This window comes from Mytilus edulis, chromosome 12 (genome assembly GCF_963676685.1).
Source record: "Mytilus edulis chromosome 12, xbMytEdul2.2, whole genome shotgun sequence".
Classification (NCBI taxonomy): Eukaryota; Metazoa; Mollusca; class Bivalvia; order Mytilida; family Mytilidae; genus Mytilus; species Mytilus edulis.
Window position 1 is genome coordinate 7,243,598 of NC_092355.1, and position 27,850 is coordinate 7,271,447.

Consider the following 27,850-nt stretch of genomic DNA (forward strand, 5'->3'; position numbering starts at 1 on the left):
GAAATTAAATCACCGTTTTTCGACTTGAAATTTACTCTTTTCAAAGAATTTCCGGTCAAACGTCATTTCGATTTCACCACATGGTCACAGATTTAACATCTAAACAACTGTTTAGAGTTTATCGTAATGGAATACACGTTTGAAAGTAAACCGGGTACTACCGGATTTATGTAAGATAATTGTCAGAAAGTCTCAAGATCAATATTTTACTTGATCATTGACATAATTTGGGTTCTGTTGTAAACTGAAGTGATGTTTGTTGAGCTTTCTTAGATCTTCATAGGGTTGTCCCTGTTAAAAATTCTTTGTACACAGTAATTTTCCGATTTTGCCTCTAGAGGTGATCAAGTAAGAAAATCAGAAAAGGCACAGAATAACCCCTCTGCAGGCCCGTAGCCAGGAATTTAAAAAAAAGAGGGGGGGATACTGGAATACAATAGGGCTCTTCACGGTTAGTTCGGCCATATTGGATAGGGGGCAGATTTTCATATTAGAGGTAAAAATGGTGTGAAAAAAACGGGAAAACATCATTAAAACAGAGCTGTTGCTTGGAAACACACATAGGATTTCCCACACTTTCATACTATTTCCACCTCCTTCCAAAAAATCTGCCCCCTATCCAATATGGCCGAACTAACCGTGAAGAGCCCTATTATACTCAATGTTTCACTAACAGCTACAATTCCAATAGTGTCGACTTTAACAGTGCTTATTTGTTTAAAGGGGGGGGGGGGTCCGGACAAATCCCTGGCACCCCCTGCTACATGTGCTCTGTGTACATTAGATCTAGTCCAAATAATTATGACATCTGTCAAGGCTATTTTATTTTTTTCTGGGAAGCCTTAGAAAAAAATTAAATAACCTTGCCAGACGTCATAATTAATTGGACTTCATTAGATCCAGAGACTTCCAGATACTACCTTAGATTGGTTTAGTAGCATTTTAATAGACTGGTTTAGAATCTAGACAACTTTTATCAAGGACATATAACTAACATATATATATATTCATGCTTTCATTAATGAAATTTTTTTATTTTACCAACTTTTGAAGCTTGAGTTTATTTTTTTTCCCCCCCGACTAAGCATTTTAAGGTTACCAAATCTTTGATATGACATCCTGATAAGTAAGAGCAACTGAAAGAATTTAAATAAAGCTTGTAATACAGTGCTCTAGTTAGAAATCAAAAGGGGCAGGGTGCCAGTGGAGGGCAGGGCACTTTTTATGATAAGAAAAGGCACTGCTCATTTTTTTGTCTACGTTTCTGTGGGTATCACGAGTTAACGAATCTCTCTTTTTTTTTTTTTACTGTATATGTTTTTTTTTTAAATAAAGATGCTTTTCAACTATAGTCTTTATTTCATTGTTTGTGTAGTTATGAATGATATAGTACATCTTCATAAACATGTTATGTTTATACAGTTTAACTTCACTCTACCCATTATCAAAGAATATGTGTTTTTTTAGCTATATAGGAATTATAGCTTTTAATACATCTTAAAATCAGAAATTGAGAGCATTACTAATTTAGCAATGTTTAGAACATGGATTGCTAAAAGTATAATTATCAAGTAGAAATTGCAATATATATTTTTTAATATGTTCAAAGACAGTTAATATCTTCAAGGTAACATTATTATGTTATTATATATTCAATTGGTAATTTATTCCTTTTTTTGATACTAGATAATATTTTTAGAGCACAAATTTGTAATAAGCTAAAACAGGGGAAGTAACTCCAAAATCAATTTCCACCACGTTTGGGTTAATTAAAAACTGTGCTTGTCGCTAACAAGTTGAGATGGAAGGCATTTCTGTAAAGGCATAGTTTTATTTTGATGACTTCAATTCAATTCTAAATTCATGAAAGTCTTCATTTATATACGCTCTTCCATTGTGACTTGGAGATCGAAAATGCCGACCCAAGCTAAACACACTCGCTGACACATTCATCAAAAGTATGACAAAAAGATACATTGTCCTAATTAAATTACCTAGTTATTAACACCTTTGAAGTCTTTATCATTGTACTTGATTGTAATGACATGATTAAGCTGGGGGCAATCACACAGGTGTCATATATGTAATTAACTTGGAGATCAGAAATCGATGAAACAAAATTTTACCAAAACGGCACAAGATAATTTTGGAAAAAAGACGTCAGGGCAGAAGGGCGCGGATGAAGGCACCCAGGGCGCGGCTGAGGGCACCCAGGGCGCGGCGCCCTTCTATTTAGGGCTAGCGAGACCACTGTAATAGGTACTATTTTTGGGGAACATTTACTGTTTCATGATTATACATGTACATGTCAAAATCATTGGAAAACAGCAAAAACTTTCTCTTTTAATAGTTTGCACCGATTATTTTATTTGATTTGACTTCTAATGTTTGCTTTAACCATTTGTTAACTTGAATTAGTACCATGCCAGCAGTCACTGCCAGTCAGAGCTCAGGCATAAATAAGTCTAAATTTGATTTTGACTCTATCATCTTGGTCTTTATTTTTCTCCCTTTGATTTAAGACAAATTATGACGTGTAATGCAAGTAAATATTTGACCTGAATTAAAAAGTTGCTAATATTGACAGCTACAAAAAAAAAATTCTCTCAAATTTTTTGCTAGAAAAGGAGGAGGGGGATGCTGACAATGTAACTGGTAACAGTGTGAACTATAAAGGTCCAATGTTGGTATTAAATAAAGGCAACAGTAGTAAAACTGTATACCTCTGTTCAAAACTCATAAATCAATAGAAAAAAACAAATCTGGGCTACTAACTAAAACTGAGGGTAACACATTAAATATAAGAGAACAACGTCACAACATTAAAACGTAACACACACATTAACGAACTAAGCATTAGACAAAATCCGGAATACACTAAGTAACTTACTCTTGCATCATTTAAAAGATTTAAAAAAAACATTATTTAAGTATATTAATGAAGAAACATATGAAGTTTCATTTTTTTGTTGCAGATTATGTTGTCAATGTGGGACCCAGATAGAACCAAATCCTTCCAACATGTGTGTAGCTTGTCTTAGAACACAAGTTGATATAACAGAAGGTATTCCTAAACAGGGGGTGTTGTACTTCTGTAGAAATTGTGAAAGGTTTGTATTGTATTAATAGATATATCATAAGAAAATGTGGAATAAAGAGACAATTCACCATGAAAGTCACAGTTTATAAAAGTAAACCATTATAGATCAAAGTACGGTCTTCTGCCTTTACTCACACAGAACAGCAAGCTATAGATGTCCCGAAAAATGACTAGTGTAAAACCATTCAAATGGGAATACCCAACAGTCTAATCTACATAAAAAACGAGAAACAAAAAACACTTATGAACCATATGGACCATAATTTGGTATTCAGCCTTTGGTTTCTTTTTGTATCCTTTTTTATAAGTTCTAAAATTTTAACTTTTATTTTGTGGGTTGTGTTGGTGTTAGAATAGTATGAATGGAACAATTGAGTTTTTCGAGAAAAAATTAATACATCATGTACATTTTGATTCACCGTTTACGTGACATGAAACCAAACAGGAAACCAATCTTTATTTTCTTTATTTTGCACAATATAATTCAAAAGGCATAAATAAACACCATTACCAGTGTTACTTGCTTCATGTTAATATTTAAAATCTATTTTCAATGTTATATTAATGTTTTTTTTAAACCTGACAGGAAACCATAAGAAACCGAAAGCATTTTTTTAGTTTTATTTTATTGCAAAATCTGCTTAAAATAATCTGAACAGTATACTTTTTCTTAAAATCCATCTTAAATGTAACAGTATTATAAAACTCCTAAATATGTGCTTGTTTTGAAAACAATTAGTACAATTTATTCAGAATTTTCCATATTTTCTTCATTGATACAGGATACCATAATCGTTGTATCTTGATGTTTAAGCCAAAAAATTGTATTTATATTTGGTTTTGATATTCCAGTTATATACAATTTATTCCAAATCATTGGCAATGTAACATTCTTTAAATCCAGTAAAGAAAAAAACTTTTAACTTGCAATTAAAATCTTTAAAATAGGCACAATGTGATACTTGTGACCTGTACACCATCTACATGGTTTCCACATTTTAACCTACTTTAGTGGGCTAAAATCAATAAAGTACTTCCTTTCAAGTCATGCATGGTAAAAGTTTACTTCTCCTTTGACAAGTTTATTGCGTTTCTGATAAGTGTTTGCAGTACATGAATAAAAAATATTAATTAAAAACTGTGACAAAGATTCCAACTTTGTACATTCCAAGTGTAAAGGTATATTAACATGTATTTTTTATTAAATTATATTTATTCACCTAAAATATCCAGTAATATTTACTGCTGAAGTTAAATCAATCCAAAGAGCATTGGTACAATGATGAGAGACGTAATTTCGATTGATTTTTCCAAGGACTCTTCACGTCATTATCGGGAAACGAAGTGTGTTCTAACATCTGTCAAATATGAAATCGATTTTGTCAAGTCATTGGGCATTTATTTTCACACAGGATCGTATGTAACATTATGCACATAGGAAAAATAACAGACCATCGGCGCAATCTCTTTGGCAATTGTATTTTCCTCTTTTAAACAAGATGAAACAAGTCTACAGATTATGTTTGCTAACATCTCGTTGGAAACAAAAACAATGTTTAGACCTAGTATTTCGTACATCCGGCCGTAATGGCGTTATCACATGTTAGTCACATGTTTCATGCATGACCGGAAATGATTAGAACTTAAGGACAAAAACAATTTTAATAAATAACTGGACTTCTGTTTCGTGTGAAATGTAACTCATAACGGTAACGTAATTTTCTTACTTAATTATTACGAAGATCAAAACAAGAATGTAAATCATCTCGGATTTACCTGTTTGAACATCTCGCGAGAGTTCATATTTGCATATTGTTTTTAAGAATTCTATTACAACAAAGCAGATTACATCATCTAAAAATTGCGTTACGAGATCGGACAAAAAAATCACGCCACTGTTCTTACATCTGCTACATTAATACTTATAGTTCTCGGCATTTTCTTCTCACTATTCTTATTGGTCGATGTTCTTTGTTATTTGAAAGGAAAAGTTACGAATTTGCCGGTGACGATTATCTATAAATCAGTCAGCGTTATGCTCTTCGGAAGCAACAAATAACGCGAGAAACGACACAAAAATACGGTTGTAGAATCTTTGAAATTCGTATATTTTAATTTTTTTTCTAGGGAAGAGTAGCATACACTTGTATGTTGATAAAAATAATGGCATCTTTAGATGTAGTTGCAACTTTTCTTACAGTAATTCACATTTTATCACTTTTCTATAGTTATAGGAAACTGAGCCCAATAGCAAATTATGGTCCATATCTACATGTCAGGATGGTTTTTTTTTCTATGAATGCCGTTCCCAGCAGCTTACACTTAAAACAAAATAAACTTGGTTCTTGTCCTTTGGTAGAAAAAATAGGGAAGATAAGTAACTAAAATGATTTTTTATTTTGTCTAACCTCAGTGATATATTTTATTGGGAAGTGAGGCCTAAGGATACTGCAGAAGTTTTCAGACATTGTGCAAGAGTCTTCAAGATCAAGAAATAACTAAGAAAAAAATTATAGATAAATATGGACATATGAAAACTTTGGCATTCAAAGGCATTACCAAAAATTTATAAATATATTCATAAAAATACATTTTTTTCTCAATCTAAGTAAAATTGTTATCCACAAAACTAGTTATACAAAAAATAAACAAATTCACCGTATGCTACATGTACAATGTGTAATGTCTTGCAGATATTTACAACCTCCTAACCACTGGGTGGCTGCACAGCTAGAATCTAGAGAGCTGTTATCTGTTTGTCTGAAGAAACTTGGTGGAGGACTCAAGACAGTAAGTGTTGCAACTCATAAATATTGCCTTGATTAATGTACAAAACAAAGATACATGTACACATATGTCTGCCTTATTTAGTATAATAATATAAACAAAAATAGTCTGGGCAAGAACAAGTTATCATAAATCAGAAAATTGTTTTTAAAAGAAAATAAACCAAAAACAATTGCTTGCATTTAAAGTACATACAAAACCTGTCTTTGATCAGTCTTGGAACCATCAGTTAGGGAGGCCAGCATAAGATGTCTACCTCATCACCAGGACCAAGCATTCAAGAGGCCAACATAAGATATACTAGATAATATAATCAGAACCAGTTGGGTGACTGCCAATCATGAAAACAATTTGACATTTTTTTTTCAATTTTAGATATGTTGTTTCCTTGACTAAATGAGGTCAAATTCAATTTAACTTTTCGTCATTTTAAAAAGTCATTTTCAAAACAATATTAAAACAAAATAGCCTTGCTTTATTCATTGCTTTATTGCTCCAAGCAGAATTTTGTGTACCACATGATTCAACTCGGTTATTCAAATAACTTTTTAGGATAAATAATATATATCTTATTATTTTGATATAAAAATGGAATATTTCACCATTTTACACCTGAAAAATTGCTACTAAGAGAAATAACCCAACTTATTACATTGTTTGCAATGAATTACATTGATTTCCCAGTTAGATAAAAACCGATAATTTCACATGTGAAATAAACGTGGTTATTTCACTCTCTGACGTCATACAACAATAGGCGTTGTCAAGACGTCGATAACGTCGAAACAAAACATGCGTAGGAAAAACATATAGTTCCTTACATTTTCTACATTAATTTCATAAAAAAAAGCAATTTGACAATGTAATAAAAAGTATAACTAATCGCCGTATTTGAATATCAAAAATAAGACAACTTGTGACCGAACGCCGCTATGGATTAAACTCGTGCTGCACACTATTTTAACCCATGCGTCGTTTGGTCAAGCGTTGTTTTATTTTTTTATATTCAAATACGGCGATTAGTTATACTATAATTAAATTACATTCCTGAACAATATTACATTACAGTAGATATCATGCACCGTGTCATCTTTGTGACTAATCTAATGAACTCACTGGTTCCCTGTTTATAAAGGCAAATGTCAGCTATTTACCAAGACAACTTCATAATTACTAGTTCCTGTGCTGAATATGAATTATTTTTATCTGTTTCAGGTTAGACTGATAGATGCAGGATTTGTTTGGACAGAACCTCATTCACAGAGAATTAAAACTAAATTGACAGTACAGAAAGAGGTTGGTTAAACTAAGTTCGGATATGGACCATAATTTGCTATTGGGCTCGTTTCCTATAACTATAGAAAAGTGATAAAAATGTGTATTACTGTAAGAAAAGTCGTAAGCACATCTAAAGAAGCCTTTATTGTTATCAACATACAAGTGTATGCTACTCTTCCCTAGAAAAAAAATTGAAATTAACAAATTTCAAAGATTATATGACCGTATTTTTGTGTCGTTTCTCGCGTAACTTTTCGCTTCCGAAGTGCATAACGCTGACTGATTTATAGATAATCGTCACCGGCAAATTCGTAACTTTTGCTTTTAAATAATAAAAAAACATCGACCAATAAGAATAGTCAGAAGAAAATGCTGAGAATTATAAGTATTTCTGTAGCAGGTGTAAGAACAGGGGCGTAACCTTGGAGTCCGATTTCTTAACGTAAATTTTAGATGATGTAATCTGCTTTGTTGTAATAGAATTCTTTATAACAATATGCAAATATGAACTCTCGCGAGATGTTCAAACAGGTAAATCAGAGATGATTTACATTCTAGTTCTGTTCTTCGTAATAATTCAGTTAGAAAATGACGTTATCGTTATGCGTTACATTTCACACTAAACAGAAGTCCAGTTATTTCCTTTTTTTTTAATTAAAATTGTTTGTCTATTCATTTCCGGTCATACGTGAAACATGTGATCACGCCATTACGGCAGGATTTACGAAATACTAGGTCTAAACATCGGTTTTTGTTTCCAACGGGATGTAAGCAAACATAATCTGTAGACTTGAAGTAGGTTAAAATGTGGAAACCATGTAGATGGTGTACAGGTCACAAATATCACATGGTGCCTATTTTAAAGATTTTAATTCCAAGTTAAAAGGTTTTTTCTTTACTGGAGTTAAAGAATTTTACATTGCCAATGATTTGGAATAAATTGTATATAACTGGAATTTCAAAACCAAATATAAATACATTTTTTTGGCTTAAACATCAAGATACAACAATTATGGTATCCTGTATCAATGAAGAAAAAGTGGAAATTTCTGAATAAATTGTACTAATTGTTTTCAAAACAAGCACATATTTAGGAGTTTTATAATACTGTTACATTAAAGATGGATTTTAAGAAAAAGTATACTGTTCAGATTATTTTAAGCAGATTTTGCAATAAAATAAAACTTAAAAATTGCTTTCGGTTTCTTATGGTTATCTGTAGCGTTTAAAAAAAACTTAAATTAAACATTGAAAATACATTTTAAATATTAACATGAAGCAAGTAACACTTGTAATGGTGTTCATTTATGTCTTATGAAATATATTGTGCAAAATAAAGTAAATAAAGATTGGTTTCCTGTTTGGTTTCCTGTCACGTAAATGGTGAATCAAAATGTATTAATTTTTTCTTGAAAAACTCAATTGTTCCATTAATACTATTCTAACACCAACACAACCCACAGAATAAAATTTAAAGTTTTAGAACTTATAAAAAAGGATACCAAAAGAAACCAAAGGCTGAATACCAAATTATGGTCCATATATCTAATTTACAGAGAATTAAAAATAAATTAAATTAGAAGTGGTTTGTTAAACATGTTAAATTTTCATTAATATACAATTATTTGGTCATTTATCCACAGTATTGACCTACAGAAAAATCAAAAACCAAAAATAAATTAATTTTCTTCATATTTTTGATTGAAATACATGTAATACAGGGATGATTCTACTATATAGCGGATGATTCTACTATATAGCGGCCCCGAAAAAAAAGGGTAAAAATAAATTCCCAATTGAAAAAAAAAAATAATATTTCCGGAAATTTTTCCGTTTTTGACTTAGGCAATTACAATTTTCCAGCAGTTCTCATCAAAGCTTGTTAAAAGCCGAATAAGAATAATGTCAACGGAAGATTGTTAAGATAAGGTAAATGAGCATATTGTTGCAAGTTTTCTTTCAAAAGTTTAAGAGAAGTTTTTCAATACATTTGGTCTCGTAATTTTAAAGAAGAGTGAGACCTTATAGTTAGAATATCATAAATTTGACCAAAAAATGTTACATGGGAGTATTCGATCTCGTAAAAGCAGATCGCCCAGCAGGTCGATTACAGATGCTTTTTGCCAAAATGGGTCTCGTAAAAGCAGACCTTGGCAGGGAGCAAAACTTATTAATTTTGACAATACCTTTGATAAATTTAATGTGCGCCGATCTCGTAAAGGTAGTCCGATATTATTCTGACGCCCAACGGTTGTTTAGCCAGACAAGCTGGGCCGTGTGACCAGCTTGTCTGGCTAAACAGCCGTTGGACGTCAGAGTAATCTGGGACTATTGTCAAAGCAGATCGATTAACAGAACTCGTTATCAAATATATTTATGAAAAATATAAATAAGTATTTCTGTCAAAAGTCCGACTGTCTAGGCATTTTAGAATAAAGGACGACATAAACAAATCAATGAAGGATAGAAAAAAAACTCAACTCAATGTTTTGGGGTTAAGGTTCGGGTTAGTATTTTAAGAAGATACAATGCTATTGGGCACAGAAAAAAATTATTGTTTCTTCATGGAGAATTAAACTTAATAAATATTAAATAAATACAGAATTTACTCTTTTTTGTAGTCTAGATGAAAATGATATGAATAGTGGAAATTATCCAAACAATTAAAATTTGAAAACAAATTATTATGGTTCAATGTTTAAATTTTATTGTTCCTTAGGGTTACACCTAGGGTAAAACTATGACAACCTCCCATATAATTTTATCAGCAACAAAATTGCCAAAAATATCTTACCAAAATAAGACTTAAACCATTGTAAATGCTTTCATGAATTCAACAGAACTTATGTGCTAGTCCAATTTGAAATTAATTTCAAGCAATGTCAATTTATAAAGATGACTAGTTGTTTAAAATTACCCAATGGATATTTTTATTTGCTATATGTAAAAAGGTTACCATACCTAAGATGTAAACTACTAAAAGAAGTACAATAAACTTCATGTACATGTAACAACTTTAGTTTTACTCGTCCCAATCGAATGTCAGAATGTCATGATATATTTATATACTATTATTTGATAATCCACTGAGTAGCTCCATCAGGATTATTCAAAATGTTACAACTTCTTACAGCAGTCATTGTATATATAAATAAAGGTAAAACTTGATACATTTTCCGTTTTTACAGGAAAATAGTGTTAATTCATCATAGATTTTATGCCGGAAAAAAAATCCCAATTGCATGAAAATTCCCAATTTTGATAGTCAAGGGACCCATTTGAAAACACCTGGAATCATCCCTGGTAATAACAAAAAGATCTTGTGATATGCTAGCCATTGAGACAACATGTACTCTTCACAAGAGACCATATGACACAGAAATAAACAACTTTTCAATCAGTAGGAAACATACAATTATTTCTGGATCACCAACATTTAATTATATATGTTTGTTTTATTTAAGGTTCTCAATGGAGCAGTTTTACAGCAAGTGTTTGTTGTGGAATTTATTGTCAAGAATCACATGTGTGACGATTGCCACAGAGTGGAGGCTAAAGATTTCTGGAGAGCCTGTGTACAAATTAGACAGAAGGTAAAGTTGAATTTAATGTCAAGAACCACATGTGTGACGATTGCCACAGAGTGGAGGCTAAAGATTTCTGGAGAGCCTGTGTACAAATTAGACAGAAGGTAAAGTTGAATTTATTGTCAAGAATCACATGTGTGACGATTGCCACAGAGTGGAGGCTAAAGATTTCTGGAGAGCCTGTGTACAAATTAGACAGAAGGTAAAGTTGAATTTATTGTCAAGAATCACATGTGTGACGATTTTCACAGAGTGGAGGCTAAAGATTTCTGGAGAGCCTGTGTACAAATTAGACAGGAGGTAAAGTTGAATTTATTGTCAAGAATCACATGTGTGACGATTGCCACAGAGTGGAGGCTAAAGATTTCTGGAGAGCCTGTGTACAAATTAGACAGGAGGTAAAGTTGAATTTATTGTCAAGAATCACATGTGTGACGATTGCCACAGAGTGGAGGCTAAAGATTTCTGGAGAGCCTGTGTACAAATTAGACAGGAGGTAAAGTTGAATTTATTGTCAAGAATCACATGTGTGACGATTGCCACAGAGTGGAGGCTAAAGATTTCTGGAGAGCCTGTGTACAAATTAGACAGAAGGTAAAGTTGAATTTATTGTCAAGAATCACATGTGTGACGATTGCCACAGAGTGGAGGCTAAAGATTTCTGGAGAGCCTGTGTACAAATTAGACAGGAGGTAAAGTTGAATTTATTGTCAAGAATCACATGTGTGACGATTGCCACAGAGTGGAGGCTAAAGATTTCTGGAGAGCCTGTGTACAAATTAGACAGGAGGTAAAGTTGAATTTATTGTCAAGAATCACATGTGTGACGATTGCCACAGAGTGGAGGCTAAAGATTTCTGGAGAGCCTGTGTACAAATTAGACAGGAGGTAAAGTTGAATTTATTGTCAAGAATCACATGTGTGACGATTGCCACATAGTGGAGGCTAAAGATTTCTGGAGAGCCTGTGTACAAATTAGACAGAAGGTAAAGTTGAATTTAATGTCAAGAATCACATGTGTGACGATTGCCACAGAGTGGAGGCTAAAGATTTCTGGAGAGCCTGTGTACAAATTAGACAGAAGGTAAAGTTGAATTAAATGTCAAGAATCACATGTGTGACGATTGCCACAGAGTGGAGGCTAAAGATTTCTGGAGAGCCTGTGTACAAATTAGACAGAAGGTAAAGTTGAATTTAATGTCAAGAATCACATGTGTGACGATTGCCACAGAGTGGAGGCTAAAGATTTCTGGAGAGCCTGTGTACAAATTAGACAGAAGGTAAAAAAAAAATGCACCTGTTTTTCTAAAATATGTTTTTCATACTTTGCAATTAAAAATGACTGAATATAACATCCAAAAGTAAAATGAAGTGACTTTTGTATCAATGATACAAATCTGTCGGTTCTAAGAGATACTTATGTATTTACCATGAATATTGGGCAGTAGAAATAGTTGAAGTATATTTCATGGACAGTCCAAATTTTATACAGACTGCTTTCTGAAATTTTCTGACTGAAAAAGTATTTTAGCACAAAGCTATACTTCTTTATAATATTGATTTAGTGAAATGATTATAGATGGAAAGGGGGTCAATAATATTTAGAAAATTAGTTAACACATTTGGTAAGTGGTGGCATAGGGGATGTTATAATGTTATTTCTGAAACAGCCTTCATTAAATGAGGTCATTTGCTAAAGAATTTGTAATTTGGATTTTTTATGCCCACCTACGATAGTAGAGGGGCATTATGTTTTCTGGTCTGTGCGTCCGTGAAGGTCGTTTTTTGTGAAGGTAGTTTTTGATGAAGTTGAAGTCCAATCAACTTGAAACACAGTACACATGTGCCCTATGATATGATCTTTCCAATTTTAATGCCAAATTAGTGTTTTGACCCCAATGTCACAGTTCACTGAACATAGAAAATGATAGTGCAAACTTCAGGTTAAAGTTTTTGGTGAAGGTAGTTTTTGATGAAGTTGAAGTCCAATCAACTTGAAACTTACTATACATGTTCCATGCGATATGATCTTTCTAATTTAAATGCCAAGTTAGGGTTTTTACGCCATTTTCACGGTCCACGAAACACAAAAAATGATAGTGCGAGTGGGGCATCCGTGTACTATTGACACATTCTTGTTTTCTCACTAATATTTCTGTAGAGGGGAAATCTACTGTTTTGATTCTGTATATGAATATATTGAAATGTATGAATATCTTTTATATTAGATAAGAACAGTTTTACATATTCATTTATGTTAATGTATTTCAGACAAAACACAAGAAGACATTTTACTATCTAGAACAGATTATTTTGAAGCACAAGGCCCATGTGAACACAGTCAACATCAAACCATGCCATGGTAACTATTATAAGTGTGAATTGAATATCACTTGATTATTTAATTTCAAATATTATAATAACTGAGCTTTCTGTGAGTTTATTATTACCAGTATTTAAATTAAATAAGGAGAGTTGATATCAAGTTATTAAACAAATTTCTCTTGGCCTTTAGTCGAAAAAGTTAGACATAGCGATCCTACATTCCGTCGTTGTCGGCTGTGTCGTCCACAAATATTCACTCTGTGGTTAAAGTTTTTTAAATTTTAATAGCTTTCTTAAACTGTCCTGGATTTGTACTAAACCTGGGCAGAAGCTTGTTTATGATCACAAGATAGTATCCAGAATTAAATTTTGTAAAAATAAAATTCCAATTTTTCTGTATTTTACTTTTAAATGGACTTAGTTTTTCTGCCAGGAAACATTACATTCACTTTGTGGTTAATGTTTTTAAAATTTTGATAACTTTCTTAAACTATTCTGGATTTGTACTAAACTTGGACAGAAGCATGTTTCTAATCATAAGAAAATAATCAAAAGTTAATTTTGTAAAAAAAAAAATTATTTTTCCCGTATTTTACTTATAAATGGACTTAGTTTTTCTGCAGTTAAAGTTTTATAAACATTTTTAAGATTCTTAAACTATCTATGTTTTTACCAAACTTGGACCGAAGCTTCTGACAATCAAAAGATAGTATCGAGAGGAATATTTTTATTGATTTTTTTCATCATTTTTGTTGAGTGTGTGATTAACAGCAAAGTAGTTCAGGGGAACCCTTACAAATTTTATTTTAAGATAAAAATTCTGCAGGAATATGCATGTAAGACTTAGTATAGTTTATATGCATGCATTGGTTTAATAATTTAATAACATTAAATTTCATAGACACTCATTTCATATGACTTTGTTTTAAAAGATTTTTATAACCCTACTTCCAAAGGAGAGGATATATTGGTAAACCCTTACTGTCTGTCTATCTTCTGAAATTTAAAAAAACAACTTCTGAGAAACCAAATTAAAAACATAAAGAATGAAAATGTTTTAAGAAAATACAAAAGAAACTAAAGAATACAGAGCTCATTGAACTACCCAAATATTCTAAACAATTACTAAATTCTAACATTTATTTTTTAGAGGGTTTAGACTTCTTCTACATACAACAACAGGATGCTAGAAAGTTGGTAGATTTCCTTAACACAGTTGTACCTTGCAGGTTTGTTATGATATCAGGCTTTCAAAATTAGAAAAAAAGGAATGTTCAAATGTTTCTTTTTGCTCAGAAGAAAATTGATGCTCAAAACACACCCATTTGATATATTGTTTTTCAAGCTCAACTGTTAGTTTATATTAAAAAAAAAAGGATAAAAGTGAAATTTAGATGCAATATCAATAGAAACTTTGATACTTTTTAAGGAGTAGAGAAAACACTTTGTTCAATTAAAAAAACACCATTGGATTGTCCAATTTTACTGGGAGGTTCTCAAAGGTAACAGAGGAAACTAGAAATTAAAAAAAATAATGTTTTTGTCATGAATCTCAAATACCAATGCTTACAAGTTAGAAATGACCCCTGGTTTAATAATGATTGACAAAACTCAGGAAAAAGAGTTTAATAACATATTATATATAAGAAAAGATAGTATGTTTTATCCAGGGTTTATAAACACACCTTCTCTCTGAAGATTGTACCTATTTGTAACTCAGATGTTTTATTTCAGAACTCAGACAGCCGAGGAGTTGATATCCCATGATATCCACAATAACACGTTTAACTATAAACATACCTTCTCTGTGGAGATCATACCTATTTGTAAGGTAAGAAAATTAATCTTTTATAAGAGAGTGAGAAAGTTGTAAGTTGAGAAAGTTTGCCTATTTTGAAGTTGAAGAAGTTTGCCTATTCTTCCAGTTACCATTACATACAGTCTGCAGTTAAAGTTTAAAAACAATTATTACATTCATAAACCCTCCTTGATATTCACCATCCTTGAACAGAAGCTTCTTACAATCAATAGTATTTAGAGGAAAATTTTAAATAATTTATTTCCTCATATTCATTGAGCCTGCAACTAACAGCAAAAGTAGGCGAGACACTCTGTTCTTCATTTTTTAGTTTTTAGCTCACCTGGCCCAAAGGGCCAAGTGAGCTATTTTCATTACTTTGCGTCCGTCGTCGTTAACTTTTACAAAAATCTTCTCTTCTAAAACTACTGGGCCAAATTAAACTAAACTTGGCCACAATCATCATTGGGGTATCTAGTTTAAAAAATGTGTGGCGTGACCCGGCCAACCAACCAAGATGGCCGCCATGGCTAAAAATTGAACATAGGGATAAAATGTAGATTTTGGCTTATAACTCTGAAACCAAAGCATTTAGAGCAAATCTGACATGGGGTAAAATTGTTTATCAAGTGAGAATCTATCTGCCCTGAAATTTTCAAATGAATCCGACAACTGGTTGTTGGGTTCCTGCCCCTGAATTGGTAATTTTAAGGAAATTTGCTGTTTTTGGTTATTACCTTGAATATTATTATAGATAGAGATAAACTGTAAACAGCAATAATGTTCAGCAAAGTAAGATCTACAAATAAGTCAACATGACCAAAATGGTCAGTTGATCCCTGAAGGAGTTATTGCCCTTTATAGTCATTTTTTACCAATTTTTCGTAAATGTTTGTAATCTTTTACAAAAATCTTCAGCTCTGAAACTACTGGGCCAAACTTAACCAAACTTAGTCACAATCATTATTAGGGTATCTAGTTTAAAAAATGTGTCCAGTGACCCGGCCAACCAACCAAGATGGCCACCATGGCTATAAATAGAACATCAGGGTAAAATGTAGATTTTGGCTTATAACTTTGAAACCAAAGCATTTAGAGCAAATCTGACAAGGTGTTAATTTGTTTATCAAGTCAATATCTATCTGCCCTGAAATTTTTCCCCCAATTGGTAATTTTTAAGGAAATTTTGCTGTTTTTGGTTATTATCTTGAATACTATTATAGATAGAATTACACTGTAAACTGCAATAATGTTCAGCAAAGTAAGATCTACAAATAAGTGTAAAATGGTCAGTTGACCTCTTAAGGAGTTTTAAGCCCTTTATAGTCAATTTTTAACAATTTTCATTAGTTTTTACAAAATATTTTCCTTTGGAACTAAAGGGCCAAGTTCATTATAGATAGACAAAATTGTAAGTAGCAAGAATGTTCAGTAAAGCAAGATCTCGAAACACATCACCATCACCAACACACAATTTTGTCATGAATCCATCCGACGATCTGTTTTCTTTGTTTGATATGCATATATACCAAGGTGAGCAACACAGGCTCTTAAGAGCCTCTAGTTAGTTGTTGTTAACTCATTTATTGGTTTATTAAGACAGTTTGATTGTGCTCAGATAAAAGGACTTAAAAATTCATAGTCATATTAATCTTTAGTCGTTTAGTTTTACAATTTAAAAAGTACATATATATGCATTCATTTTAATTGACAGGATAATATTGTGTGTCTGCCTCCGAAGTTAGCTCAGCATCTTGGAAACATCAACCCACTGAGTCTTTGTTACAAAGTTACCAACACGATACATGTTATAGATCCAACATCACTTCAAGGTAAGTAGAGGGGCTCTGTAGAGGAAACTTCAACCCTCTGAGTCTATATGTTACAAAGTTACCAACACGATACATGTTATAGATCCAACATCACTTCAAGGTAAGTAGAGGGGCCCTGTAGAGGGTTTGGAAAACGATTAAAAAAAATACTTCATTGCTGTCTTAATTTGTCTGAAATTTTCACGTAGTCTAGGCCCTTTTAATCATCTTTGAATCTGAGCTCAATGATAAAGACATATTCATAAAAAATGATTACAGGCTAGTGTTAACAAGGTTGTTAAGAATGATTACAGGCTAGTGTTAACAAGGTTGTTAAGAATGATTACAGGCTAGTGTTAACAAGGTTGTTAAGAATGATAACAGGCTAGTGTTAACAAGGTTGTTAAGAATGATTACAGGCTAGTGTTAACAAGGTTGTTAAGAATGATTACAGGCTAGTGTTAACAAGGTTGTTAAGAATGATTGCAGGCTAGTGTTAACAAGGTTGTTAAGAATGATTACAGGCTAGTGTTAACAAGGTTGTTAAGAATGATTACAGGCTAGTGTTAACAAGGTTGTTAAGAATGATAACAGGCTAGTGTTAACAAGGTTGTTAAGAATGATTACAGGCTAGTGTTAACAAGGTTGTTAAGAATGATTACAGGCTAGTGTTAACAAGGTTGTTAAGAATGATTACAGGCTAGTGTTAACAAGGTTGTTAAGAATTATTGAACAATCTGACCTGTAATTAATGGGTCATCAATTAATCATTTATAATGTGGAAAAAAGAAGTTAATTTAATAAACATAAATATCATAACTATTCTATGTGAAATTTATAGTAATTTGGTCTTAATTAACAAAAAATCTTAGGGCCAATTTTAACCCTTAAAAAGTATAGATGAGACAAAATTTCCTACAGAATGGAGAATTTGATTACAACAATGAAATCAATAATACATAAAACTTTTCCTGATACATTTGTACCACAGTAACTGATTCCCATGAATCCATGAACTTTAATTAATACAATAATATTTCATGTTATTTTTATATTTTTTTTTAATCTATTGATACAGTTGCAGAAGTAAAAGGTCCCCAGTATTGGAGATATCCATTTCTAACTGTGTGTGAACCTAAACAGCTAGTCGAGTTCATGGTGATAGACTTAGAAATTGTGGCAGATAAAGACAAACCAAATAAGTCTCCTGTCTCTCATAAGGTAGGAATTGAGAGTTACTTCCCCTGGAATATAAAGACAAACCAAATAAAACTCCTGTCTCATATAAGGTAGGAATTTAGAGCAACTTCCCCTGGGAGATAAAGACAAACCAAATAAAACTCCTGTCTCTCATAAGGTAGGAATTTAGAGTTACTTCCCCTGGGAGATAAAGACAAACCAAATAAAACTCCTGTCTCTCATAAGGTAGGAATTTAGAGTTACTTCCCCTGGCAGATAAAGACAAACCAAATAAAACTCCTGTCTCTCACAAGGTAGGAATTTACAGTTACTTCCCCTGGCAGATTAAGACAAAGCAAATAAAACTCCTGTCTCTCATAAGGTAGGAATTGAGAGTTACTTCCCCTGGAATATAAAGACAAACCAAATAAAACTCCTGTCTCATATAAGGTAGGAATTTAGAGCTACTTCCCCTGGGAGATAAAGACAAACCAAATAAAACTCCTGTCTCTCATAAGGTAGGAATTTAGAGTTACTTCCCCTGGGAGATAAAGACAAACCAAATAAAACTCCTGTCTCTCATAAGGTAGGAATGTAGAGTTATTTCCCCTGGGAGATAAAGGCAAACCAAATAAAACTGTGTCTCATAAGGTAGGAATTAAGAGTTACTTCCCCTGGCAGATAATGACAAACCAAATAAAACTCCTGTGTCTCATAAGGTAGGAATTTATAGTAAGTTCCCCTGGCAGATAACGACAAACAAAATAAATATCCTGTGTTTCATGAGGTATAAGTTACTTCCCCTGGAAGATAAAGACAAAAGAAATAAAACTGACTCATTAGGTAGGAATTTAGAGTTGCTTCCCCTGGGATAATACGACAAAGCAAAAAAAAACTCCTGCGTCTCATTAGGTAGGAATTAAGAGTTACTTCAGGTGTAATACCACCAAATCATGGTACGTCACATCCGGTTGTATACGAAAATAGGTTAAAAAAAAATATTCCCTTGAATTTGACAGTTGTAGGTAATTAATCCTACATTTTATTGCAGTAAAACATTTCTGTGTCATAAACATATGTGTTGGGTATTTCAAAGCACCATTATTTTTTTATTTGGGATTTCTATAGAATATTTTGTAATCTTGAGGTTACATGGGGACTAAACCTTGTACACAGATAGAATAAGGGAGAAATTTGATTGGTTAACTTCCAGTGATGATTATTTTCTTATATGCAATGAAATATTATGTGATTTTTTTTCTATAGTACTGGACAGGATAAAACTTTACTCATGCCAAGTATTTCTTTATTTGAAACAAAGATAAATTCTGCACATTTTTTTTTGAAAAGTGCAAATTTAACAAAGACTAATAGGGGAAAATCAATGGTGGTATTACACCTTCACTTTGCAGATAAAGACAAACCAAATAAAAACCCTGTCTCTCAAAAGGTAAAAATTTGGAGTTACTTCCCCTGGAAGATAAAGACAAAAGAAATAAAACTCGGGACTTATAAGGTAGGAATTTAGAGTTACTTCCCCTGCAAGATAAAAGTCAAACTGAATAAAACACCTGTGTCTCATAAGGTAGGAATTTTGAGTTACTTCCCCTGGCAGATAAAGACAAACCAATTAAAACCCCTGTGTCTCATAAGGTAGGAATTTGGTGTTAACCTTGACTGTCTGTCCTGTCTTGCTGTCTTTCTGTCTGGTCTTTTTGTCTGTCCCAATTTTGTTGCAAAGCTTGAGGGGGACATTATGTCCTTAGACAAGCTCTTAATTTTTTTTTTTTTTTTTTTTTAATGTTATAATATTTTATTTGAATTTTACATTTGTTAGAGATACATGAAGTACCGGTACCTTATCCCGGCCTCGTTAACATTAGTATATAGCATTTTATTGATAAGTTAGTACTTGTTAGTGCACAATATGTATATATAGTAATAATGACATGTATGTAACTGAATAGAAATATGATAACATGATGTATAATAAATTATAATTTATGAAATTAATTTAATTTTTCTGCAACCAGATTATGGAATTTTTCGTATTTGCCTTCTTTATTTATCAATATTTCATGATATTGAAGAAATTCTTTTTTGAAAATTTCAAACATATTAATTTGTTTTGTTTTTTGTTCGGATATATAGTATCCTTTGTATACAGTAAAAAGAATAATTGTAATTAAATCATTAATACTGTAGTAACTTGTATCGTTTATTTTGTATCCGTACAAAAGTGATTTAATTGATAAAAAAAATACACAATTTATTTATTTCTGATAATCAAGAGGTAGTTTAGCTTTCACTCACTTATTCAATGCTATTGTAACTATTTAGACTCCCCTTGGCAAGTGGAATTAAAATTGTTGCAATGTCTTTGTAATACAAAATTTCTGTTAATAATCTCACAGATATTTATAGGCCCCCACCTTAGTGGAGGAGGCAGTACAGGCTTTATCCTTCACTGTCTATCTGTCTGTCTGTCCCAGCATTCGTTTGTCCAAAAATGGTTTCCTTTCTCTTAACTTTAATTTGCCGAAAACAATTCTATGAAACGTATGTGCAATGCTAATTACCACAAAACACAGATCAAGGTTGAACTTTGGTGGCGTCACTTTTACTGGTCTAGAGTTAAGCCCCTTTTACAAATAAAAAAAAATGCTAATTTTTTACCTGAATTAAGTGTTAGGAAACTTATACACAATACTTATTGCCACAAAACACAGATCAAGTACAAATTTGAGTAGTCACTTTGACTGTTCTTGAGTTATGTCCCTTTATAAAGCTATATGCAAACACTGAAACAGGGGCATCATCAGTAACCCATGGACACATTCCTCATTTATTTTATGTGATTTAGGTTTTGTAATCAAATACTTATATGAAGTCTTCCCCAATTATTTTGTTATGATTTAGGCTGTTAGTTTTCTTGGTTTCATATTTTTCATGTCATTGCCTTTTAGAGCCGACAGTGTGGGTTTTTCTTATTGTTTAAGGCTTTAGACTTTAGAGTTACCTATAATTGCTTACATTCCCTTCATTTGAATTTTGGTAGATAGTTGTCTCATTAAAATTGGCATTCGTACCATATCTCCATATTTTTATATTGTGCCCTAAAAAGTTGGTTAGGAAAACTTATTACTAAGCTTTACTTGTTTTACAGCATGTTTTAGCCAACGTTTGTGTGAATCAGGTGACCAGTACTGGACTTAGTGACCAGCAGTATTTCTGTAGAACACATCTAGGTCATTTACTGCATCCTGGGGACTCAGTTTTAGGGTAGGTTAATATAGCATTATATATAGCATGGACTTTTATACTTCATTTTGATTGGTTGATAAATTAATGGCTGGCCTGCCAAAAAAATCAGTCTTGACAATAAACTTTTGAATCTAAGAGACCAGAAAGAACTTGTTCAGGTCAGTGCTAGAGGGCCTGTGGCCACACATATAACATGTATATTTAAAACAATATTTTAAATTTCAACGAGATACCTATCTGTCTTGAATTTTAACTGGACCATGAAAACAACAAATTTTTATACTTGCCTTAAAATGGGATATAAAAATCTTTGAAAATGAATGCAGAGAATTGTATATAGTTTTCTGTGAAAATGTAAACTTTAAAAATAAGGAGATATGGTATGATTGCCAATGAGAAAAATATTTACCAGAGACAAAATGACTATGATTATAATAGGTCACTGTTCAGCCTTCAACAATGAGTAAATCTAATACTATACCATATAGTCAAATAATAAAAGGCCATGACAAAACAAAACATATAGTCTGGCTTTATTTAGTTCGTACAAAAATATTTATTGAAAATTACTTTTCATTAATTTACATGAACAAGTGTAGTTACATGTATTTTGTTCTTTGAAGGTTTAATTTTACTAACTGTAACCTGAACCATGCAGAGTTTGACAAAATGAAGGCCGACAAAATACCAGATGTGGTGAGTTATACTTTCAAAATAAGTACGGGAAAATCTAAGTCTTTACTATATACAAAGTAGGCAGTTTCAGTACAGTGGAGGCGTACTACCACCATTGATTTTCCCCTATTAGTCTTTGTTAAATTGGCACTTTAAAAAAAATTGTACAGTATTTACCTTTATTTCAACCAAAGAAATTCTTTGCATGTATAAAGTTTAATCCTTTCCAGTGCTACAGTGAAAATTTCACACTACATTTCATTGCATATAAGAAAGTAACCATCACCGGAAGTAAACAACCCAATTTTTACACTGTTATTTACTGGTTACCTGCTTTGGTAACTATGTAACCTTAACTTTCCAAAATATTTTATAAGACCATCAAATCAAAAAGAAATGATGCTTTCAGACACCCAAAATACATGTTTATGACTCAGAAAAAATTAAGTGCATTGAAATGCAGGGTTAATTTTCTACAACTGTCAAATTCAAGGGAATATTTTTTTAGACCTACTTTCGTATACAACTGGATGTGACGTACCATGATTTGGTGGTATTATACCTGGAGGCAAGCAGTCTCAAACAGGGGATCAGGAGTAAGTTTGACAAATGAATGAAAAGAGATGTGTATTCTCAATGATTTCATAAAACATTCAGATTTAGACATAAAGGTTCTCGTTTATATATGTTTTTGTAACATCCATTATTGTGTCAATGCTTTTTTAGGTATAGTTATAAGTTCAAGGTTCAACATAGTTTGTTTTTTTCAGATGCTGGTGAAAAAGATATTTGGAAACAAGAATTCTAGAAATAAAAAGAGGAAATGGAAACTAAAGCATCTCCATGACGATCTTCATGCAGATACGTCTAGTAACGAAAGGTATTTACTTTAGATATATTTCCACTTATAAAGATAGCTATAATCAGTATTACAATGTATTAAATGCCAGCAAACAGAGCATGGAGCCATACAGGTTTCACCATGTCTGTTTGTCCTTTGAAACCAATGCTGAAAGTCAAAATTATCAAAATGTTAGTATCACAATACTGAATTTCACAGCAGCAACTAAACCATGAAGGAGGGGTATTAGTCTTGCAACTTAAACAGACCAATCTGGAGTGATTTTTTTATTCCTCACCTACAATAGTAGAGGGGTATTATGTTTTCTGGTCTGTGCATCTGTCTGTTTGTTCGTCTGTCTGTGCGTCCTTCCGTGCATCCTTCCCTGCATCCTTCCCTTCGTCTGTCTGTCTGTCCCGCTTCAGGCTAAAGTTTTTAGTCAAGGTAGTTTTTGATGAAGCTGAAGTCCAATCAATTTGAAACTTAGTACACTTGTTGCTTATAATATGATCTTTCTAATTTTAAAGCAAAATTAAGCTTTTGACCCCAATTTCACAGTCCACTGAACATGCTGAACATAGAAAATGAAAGTGGGAGTTTCAGGTTAAAGTTTTTGGTCAAGGTATTTTTTGATGAAATTGAATCCAATCAACCTCAAACTTAGTACACATGGTCCCTATGATATGATCTTTCTAATTTTAATGCCAGATCAGATTTTTTACCCAATTTCACGGTCCATTGAACATGGAAAATGATAATGTGAGTGGGTCAATCAGCTTTAATGACATCATTGAACAATTGTTTCTTAATGTGAAGTAATAACAATGACAAAGAAAATAGACAGGAAAGTGCAGGACTTTAAAAGTCATCTATACATATTAATTTCTCAGTATATTTTTTTTTTAAATGCCTATAGGAATAGTGTTTGCTTTATACAAACTGATTAAACAGCTGACAAATTTGCTACCTCAAATTCTAAGTGCAGCAGAATCCTACTTTATGTTATTAACTGTGTCAACTTTAAGGTTTAGGTGGTTATTATTTTATTTTGGCTGCAATAGTTTTGTCAAAAGACAGTATTCTTTTATTGAAGCAGTTTACCTTTGATGTGTTTGAGCTTTTGATTTTGCCATTTGATAAGGGACTTTATGTTTTGAATTTCCTTGGAGGTCAGTATTTTGTGATTTTACTTTTTTATTACCATATGAAATGCACCTAAATTTGGAATAGATCATGAATTCAGCTAAAATCACTGACTTCCTGTTTTGAATATTTTAGAGATTATACTGACTTCCTTGAGGATCTAGAAGAAGATGAGGCTTTCAGAAAGAATGTGGATATATATAAAGGTAAAAATTAAATCATGAAAGTATACTGGAATGGATATAAAACTGACAATGATATGACAATAAATGAGAAATGACCAAAAGACAATCATAGAAAACTAAAGACAGAGCAAAACCACATTAAAATCAAGAGATAATCTTTGATGCTCTCAAAATTATGAATAACATAAAAAGGAGATGTGGTAATTTCATATATTCCTTAAAATAATATTTTTTGGTATGAAGTTTCATCTTGGGCTACACAGTGTGTTAAACTTTTTTCTCTAATTCTTCGCCAATTTATCCCTTTCTGCACCCATTGTATAAAAAAAATTAATCAACGTGCGGTTTGTTTGATATCAGTTCTTCATTGGTTAAAATCCGATTATGACGTTAAATTTCCTTGCTTTCCTCTGAATTTCCTATTGTGACGGCATGAAAAAAGGCGACCATGCCTGATGACGTCACATAGAAAAAGCACATCTTTTTGCAGATCATTCGAAAAGAAGGAATACGTTTGCCTGCATATTGTTTGAAAATCATAAGGGGAAACAGACCACCAAATCTCGTGTATTAAGATATTTATCCACTCTGGACAGTTAAACTTTCAATATATAAAACGGTCTCGAGTGGATAAATATTGTATCACACTCGATGCAGTGGTAGAATCTATATATATACCTAGGGTATTCAATAAGAAATCAGTGAACAGGCTGTTCACTAATTTGAAGTGGCTCATCCAAAAGGGGGGTCAGGGGGGCCCCGAAATTGTTTTTTGGCTTACATTGAAAATGGTGCATTCTGAGGCATTTTAAGACTGTTTACAAGTGCTGAAAAAATGAGGTTTCATAGGAATAATATTTGTTATAGCTTTTTTTTCTATGAAAAAATGTTGAGAAGACGATATGGGTTTTTTCTCATTGTTGAAGGGTGAAATTATAGGAGAGGAATGAGAATAAAAAAAAAAACACAATTTTATGCGACAATATGATGCTTCATTCTATACTTGAAAGAGGTAGATTTTTATTATTCATTATTTTTATATTTGACCTACATAGATCAGTGATCTTCCTAGTATTTAGGGTAAGGGGCCAAGGGCCCATGCAATTAGGAATAAAAGTTCCTGAAATGTTGGATTTGGTGAAAATATATAAGTTCATTCATACTGATGATACACAGCACCAGTCGTATGTAACTTGGAAGTGGGGTTTGGGGACATGGTTCCCAAGAAAATTTTGAAAAATTAGGTGCAGAATTCTGCATTCTGAGAAGGAAAAAATTATAATTGCATAAATTAAAAAAAAGCAAACTAAAGCAGTGCCCATCCTATCATTGCTTCTTTTTTCAACAATAGGGCTTAAGACCAGAAACGGGAAAATATAACAGAAAAATATAAAGAGAGCCTTTTCCCTACACTTGGCATTTACCCTCCCTCCTCTTTCAATAAAACTTGAAAACAAAAAGTTGGAAGAATTCCTCCTGGTCATAGGCTTTTTTTATGGCCCCATCCATAGTAAATGGGCATTGAAAAACCAGAGCTATATATACTATTAGCCTACTACTACTAGTCCCAGTACAAGCTGAAGAGAAAATGTCCAAAATTGAAAAAAATTGGGCAGCACCCCTCCTAGCCTAGGCACCTTCCCTCCCGAAGAGTTCAAGGGTGGTAATAATAAATGAAATACTTGTTACATTATAAAAAGGGTATAGAAGGCAAGCTTGGACAGGTCTCATTTATATAAACATGAGACTGTACAAACCTTCTTTTAAATCTCATAACTTCACAAAACTTAAAAAGTCTTACCTGTAAATGGTTCCACTTATTTTTTTTTTTTTATAAAGAAATCATTTATCCTTGTAAGTTGTTCTTTTCATTTCGTTTCATTTAATTTTTGACATTCAAAAAATTGCCTCCTAAAACTTTTTAACTTGGTCTCTCGTGAGCTACCCATTGTTAACATAGTTTTAGTTATTTTGAGGTCTCTCTTGATTTTGCCATTTACAATCTGGATCATTCAGGCGATTGATTGAATAGCGTATTTGAAGGCAGTAAAACGTTTAAGTGATTCCAATTTTAAGTAAACACTCCGATGGTTCAGTTGGTTTTTAAAAGGCATCGTAGTTGTAAAATCTATAAAACTAAGAACCACAAGAGACAAAAAGGTTAATAAAAACTCTGCTTAATTTTATTTTCTTTAAAAATATTTGTTGGATCAGCATTTGAACCGGCGATTTCCATCTTTTGAAACGGCGACATTTCGCCGGGAGCCGGCTTTTAACCCTGTATACCTAAATGGTCTTAATCACTAATCAGGTATAAAAAGGAATACATTTTGCTAATCTTGTTATTAAGTGTGAAAATGTTGTTCAGATATTAATAATTACATTTAATGAATTATATTTATCAAACATACTAGGCTCAGAGTGAAACATGTTCAACTTGTAACTTCTCAATGTCAAAAACATGTTAAACTTTGTATACAACTAACCTGTCTAAATTGAACACTTATACCATAATACACAATGAATGAATAAAATACCTGTGTAAATCAAACTTTTATTAAATCTCCGAACCCAGAAAGTTCTGATTGTACAATATACGATTTCAGATGCTGACAAGCTTGCAGTTGATGCAGATGACACAGATGATGAAGAATGTCCACAGATCAGTCTCCAAGAGATGCTTGATGATTTACATATTTCTACCGATGCTACTGGGGATGATGGCGCAGACATGATGATGGACTGATATATTCATTCGTTTTGGTTGCAAAAAATATTTTTTGTAATATATGATAAAAAAAGAGTTATTTTTTCTAGAGGTTAATGATTTGTGAAATTAACTCACAAATTGTATAAAATTTCTGAAGGACATATGTAAAGTTTGAGAGTCAGGGGCTAGTTTACATATAAATACACTTCAGAAAAATTGTGTATTCTCAACCCAAACATTTGAAAGAAAAAAAAATCAAATTCAAATTTTTAGAAACCCAGGAATCTATATTGATGTGTATTGAGCTTGAATATATATATCAGTGAAATCAACATAGAGTCATAAGATATAGAAGTATGGTAACGAAGACAAAAATCTTGACATAATATAGGTTGTACAAATTACCAGTTTTGTAAGTTGTTTCCAACATTCTAACAATGATACATTTCCTTTGCTATTTATTGATAGTTAAAGCATATAAATGTTATCTGATTAAAATGTTTACTTGTTTTTGACCCATAATCTTCGGTATCAACTTAATAAATGATTTTAGATTTGTATCTGTTTTTACTTCTAAATCACCTCTTAACATTACACATATGTTATTGCATATTGAAGAAGTGCTTTTGTTTTATCATGTTTATGGATTTTAGTTTTTTGTTATGGAAAGTTTAGTATTTGAAACCTATGTGATTGATTGTAAGTTTGTTACACCATTTCAAAACTATTGGCTATATTGAGGCCGTCAGTTTTTATATTTTGAGGGATTTGAACTGAACCACTTATCTTCGAAAAAAACAAGTGTAAAACAACAAATCTTTCAACTTTTAGGACTTAATTTCTTTCTTCTTGTAGATAAAGCAATTGAATATTTCAGATTCTAATGTATTAAAAATTATGATCATTTAGTGATAGTCTTCATTTTTATCCTTTCGATACTAATTTTGATGGGCAACCATGAATTCAAATGTTCATTTTAAAGTACAAATTTTCTAGAGGCTTGTGTTCAGAATTTGACAAAACTGCAAAATCAAATATCCTCTAGATTACAATTCTGTTTTGAATGCATAGTATTTTATAATCTGGCCCTCATTGTTTCCCAAAATGACTACAAGCTTGATAATATTATGTACAAACAAAAAATATGTAATAAACTTCTATACCTTA

The 27,850-nt window shown here is 32.1% G+C and overlaps 1 protein-coding gene across 1 annotated transcript; it reads left to right on the plus strand.

The window, feature by feature from the left end:
- Positions 1 to 33: 33 nt before the first annotated feature.
- Positions 34 to 27,850, plus strand: LOC139499608 (60S ribosomal export protein NMD3-like). Its single transcript, XM_071288359.1, has 15 exons — positions 34 to 170; positions 2,976 to 3,110; positions 5,794 to 5,890; positions 7,103 to 7,183; positions 10,630 to 10,758; positions 13,024 to 13,114; positions 14,228 to 14,306; positions 14,812 to 14,908; positions 16,590 to 16,707; positions 17,765 to 17,907; positions 21,032 to 21,147; positions 21,753 to 21,825; positions 22,575 to 22,684; positions 23,924 to 23,994; positions 26,580 to 27,850. Exons 1-15 carry the CDS (start codon positions 127 to 129, stop codon positions 26,717 to 26,719), a joined length of 1,524 nt encoding a protein of 507 aa, XP_071144460.1. The 5' UTR covers positions 34 to 126; the 3' UTR covers positions 26,720 to 27,850.